This window comes from Austrofundulus limnaeus, unplaced genomic scaffold (assembly GCF_001266775.1).
Source record: "Austrofundulus limnaeus strain Quisiro unplaced genomic scaffold, Austrofundulus_limnaeus-1.0 Scaffold3, whole genome shotgun sequence".
NCBI classification, from domain to species: Eukaryota; Metazoa; Chordata; class Actinopteri; order Cyprinodontiformes; family Rivulidae; genus Austrofundulus; species Austrofundulus limnaeus.
Window position 1 is genome coordinate 3567737 of NW_013952405.1, and position 3235 is coordinate 3570971.

The 3235-nt window shown below is 42.1% G+C and overlaps 1 protein-coding gene and 1 long non-coding RNA gene across 3 annotated transcripts in view; one reads left to right on the forward strand and one right to left on the reverse strand.

Annotated features, from left to right (window-relative positions):
* LOC106523990 (uncharacterized) overlaps window positions 1–1500 on the forward strand; it is an 8027-nt gene extending 6527 nt beyond the window's left edge. The window contains exon 3 of the long non-coding RNA XR_001310961.1: window positions 1391–1500. This is a non-coding gene — a long non-coding RNA (uncharacterized LOC106523990). The remainder of the gene's footprint in view (window positions 1–1390) is intronic.
* Window positions 1–3094, reverse strand: part of cacna2d3a (calcium channel, voltage-dependent, alpha 2/delta subunit 3a) — a gene marked incomplete in the record, with an annotated part of 131079 nt that extends 127985 nt beyond the window's left edge. For both annotated transcript variants that reach the window (XM_014017578.1, XM_014017570.1), the window contains 2 exon segments: window positions 2144–2225; window positions 2459–3094. In XM_014017578.1, coding sequence (XP_013873032.1) covers window positions 2144–2225; window positions 2459–2577 — 201 coding nt within the window.
* Between the last annotated feature and the right edge of the window lie 141 nt (window positions 3095–3235).

The window sequence follows — 3235 nt, forward strand, 5'->3', positions numbered from 1 at the left end:
CACACACACACACACACACACACACACACACACACACAAACACACACACACAATGCTGAGACTTTTCTCTTCAATAGCAGCCTCCCCTCCAAGTACAACAGTGTCTGTTGTCTATTTAAAAGCATATGTGCCCTCGGGTCAGCAGTTGGTCCCTCTTCAGCATTTCTGCACTGTACCTCTCTCAAAATAAGACCGAGCATAAAGGATGCTGCTGTGAAACACAGCCATTGCTTTTGTTTTAAGTGCAAATGCGCGCTCAGACAGCCTGCATAACCCTGCATTTACATCTAAACAATCTGGTGCAAAAAGATGCACTTAACCGACAAAGTGGTCCTCGGTCTTTCCTTCACTCAATTAACCCCGCAGCCCTCATTTGCATTTCATAAGGAGGTCGTCGCTCTGTGGGAGGGTTATCTCGTTTTTCGGAGGGAGGAAAAGAAAAAAAAAGATGAGGAGGGTGAACAGTTTTCATTCTGTCAAAAAGATAACACCACTCATCTGCCTTATCAGCGCCTGATGAAATGCACACTGTACAGGCTCAGGCTTGTGTGTGCGCTCTGTGCTTCTGAATATGCAACGCCTGGTTATATATGCAGCCATATGGCATTTTGATTCTACATGGAGATACATGTAAATGACAAATGTGTGTCCTGCCTGTGTGTCATGTCAAAATCTCTTGTTCGTCTTGTGTGAGACACACCACAGTGAGCATTCATTCATTACAACCCTGAGCTCAAATGGCTTCCATGTCTGCACTAAGATGTTTGTTTCATCTTGGCCTTTTATCCACCAATTATAACTTGAGTTTCATCAACCGGCCGTCCATTAGAAAAAAGAAAAATTTGCATTTCATCACACTTGCATTAAGGCCTTAAAGGCAGAGAGGAAGAGTGGGGAGAGAAGGCTGCAAAGAGGTATGAAGGGGGTGTTTGAAATGTAGGAAACACTCTGCTGGGTAGCAATAAAATTTGCTCTTTCCTTAACAGCCATTTGTGAGCGTGCGTGCGCGTATGTGCCATAGTGCTTTAGAACCAACTTCCATTTAAATGGCACTGAATAAGCTTTTAAATCTGAGCTTACATGGTCAACATGCATTACCACTTCTCAAACGGCTAAAAAGCGCAGGTTCTGAAGTTTAAGAGGTAAAAACAAATTAACCAACTCAAACCAATTCTGCTCATAAACTATTTTTTTACATTAATACAGCAATTTTAATAGACTCTCAGAAATACTGAGTTTTTAAATATAGAAGGTTTTTTTATTACAGAAAGTGTGATAAATGATGAGCAAAATAGAATAAATAAACCAGTGGTTCTTAACCTGGGTTTGATCGAACCTTAGGGGTTCGATGAGCTGGTCTCAGGGGTTCGGTGGAGCCTCTGCTGCGGAGGTGTAAAGTCGTGATGACACGCCCCGCTTGGCCATCACTTGCTGCAGAGGATCACGTGAGATTGCTTGGCCAATCAGTGCTGGCCCCAAAAAAGTATTTTGTGGATTCAAAACGACAAAAAACAAATTAACTTTAAAATAAAAAAGAAATTAACTTTAAAATAAAAAAGTTTTTAGAAAATGTTAAATTCTTCAAAAAAAATCCTAATTTATTTTTTATTAGTGAAATAGTAAAAAATGTATTTTTTGGGGGTGGGGGGCTGAAATTTTTTATAGGGCCAAAATATTTTTTGGGGCCAGAATAAAGTCATACTGTAATTTGTTGTGAGTTCATGCACTGTGTTAGTTTTGTTTTTTGAGCAAGGTGATGTTCATGCACAGCTCATTTTATACACCAGCAAAAAAAAACATATCTTGAAATTGGGAAAAAAAATCATATTTTATTTATCACTAAAAAGGGTTCAGTGAATGCACATACAAAACCAGTGGGTTCGGTGCCTCAAAAAAGGTTAAGAACCACTGAAATAAACACATTTGGATCATAAAATGTGCTTATATAATTGCAGCAACTACATTCAACCAAACATTGTTTTTAAAATCATTTTTAAAATCTTTGAGGTGATATGTTTGGTCAAACTTGGGGAGTAAAAGGGCTCAATAAGAAATCTGAAAACTTGCATCCTAAGACGTCTAAAATGTTCAACATTTTTTGGATTTATTTTACACCTGATGAGTCCCTTTGACAGCTCCTCACCTTCTGCAGCAGCTGGGAGCCGGAATACTTTGCAGAGATGGATTTCATTTCTCCTCCAAATGCTGATGCCCATAACTTCACTCTGTAGACAGAACATGTGCAAAAGCAAACAATGAAAATGCATTATTGAGGAAGAACAAAGAAGGCATAACTTTACCAGCTAAAAACATCACTTTAAAACCATTAACGGTCTGTTTCTGTATGATACTGCTTATCCTGGAGCACAGCTAAAATATTTTTGAGAAACTTATTCTTTAGGTTCTGTTTGGGGGTTTTGCTTGAAATGGAAAGAAAAAAAAACATGCGTCTACTTACACTGTCGCAGGGATGCTTTGGTGAGAGCCTCCCACCCCGGTTACCCCGAGAGTTGAGAAAAGTAGGAGCAGCCAGGTAAACCGAGTCCAGGGAGCCGCAGAGCTCCGACCCACTTGCATCTTTGCTGCTGGCGCGCACAGTGCGAGTTTTTTTTCTCTCCTTCTGAAAATTCAAAAAATTCTAAACAAAACCATGAAAAAAAAAAGCAAGAGTCACCTATACTGAGTGACCGAACAATTCATGACATCATGCTCAGCTCCTCTGGTGCGGGACGCGCGCGTCTTGGCTAAAACTGCAGCCTCCTGCCTGCGCTGTGGAACTTCTCCGGTGTGCCGCGGACCGTGTGGCTCCGCTTACCGGTGCGCTCTGCACTGCTGCTGCGCGTCCAGACAGCCCCCACTTTCCCCCAAATAAATAAATAACCAAAAAGTCCACCACCAAGGAGACTTTTAAGAACGCACTGTGGAGGTTCAGGAGGGGAACTAGGGTGTAGTGGGGAGGAGAACATCAAACGATGCAGCGCAGAAGAGCACGCCTACTCCCCCTGAGTGATGCGCCTTGCTCTGTCTCATTTTCTCTCTCCATCTCCAAACACGCATGAGACGCGCACGGTCTTTATATCTCCTCACTCCACTCTGAAACTGCAGGATATAGGCTGTTAGGGTGTCAGTATTGTTGTTGAATTACGGGACTTGCCTGACTCATTCTCCCACCCACCCCACCTCTCTCTCTCTCTCTCTCTCTCTCTCTCTCTCTCTCTCTCTCTCTCTCTCTCTC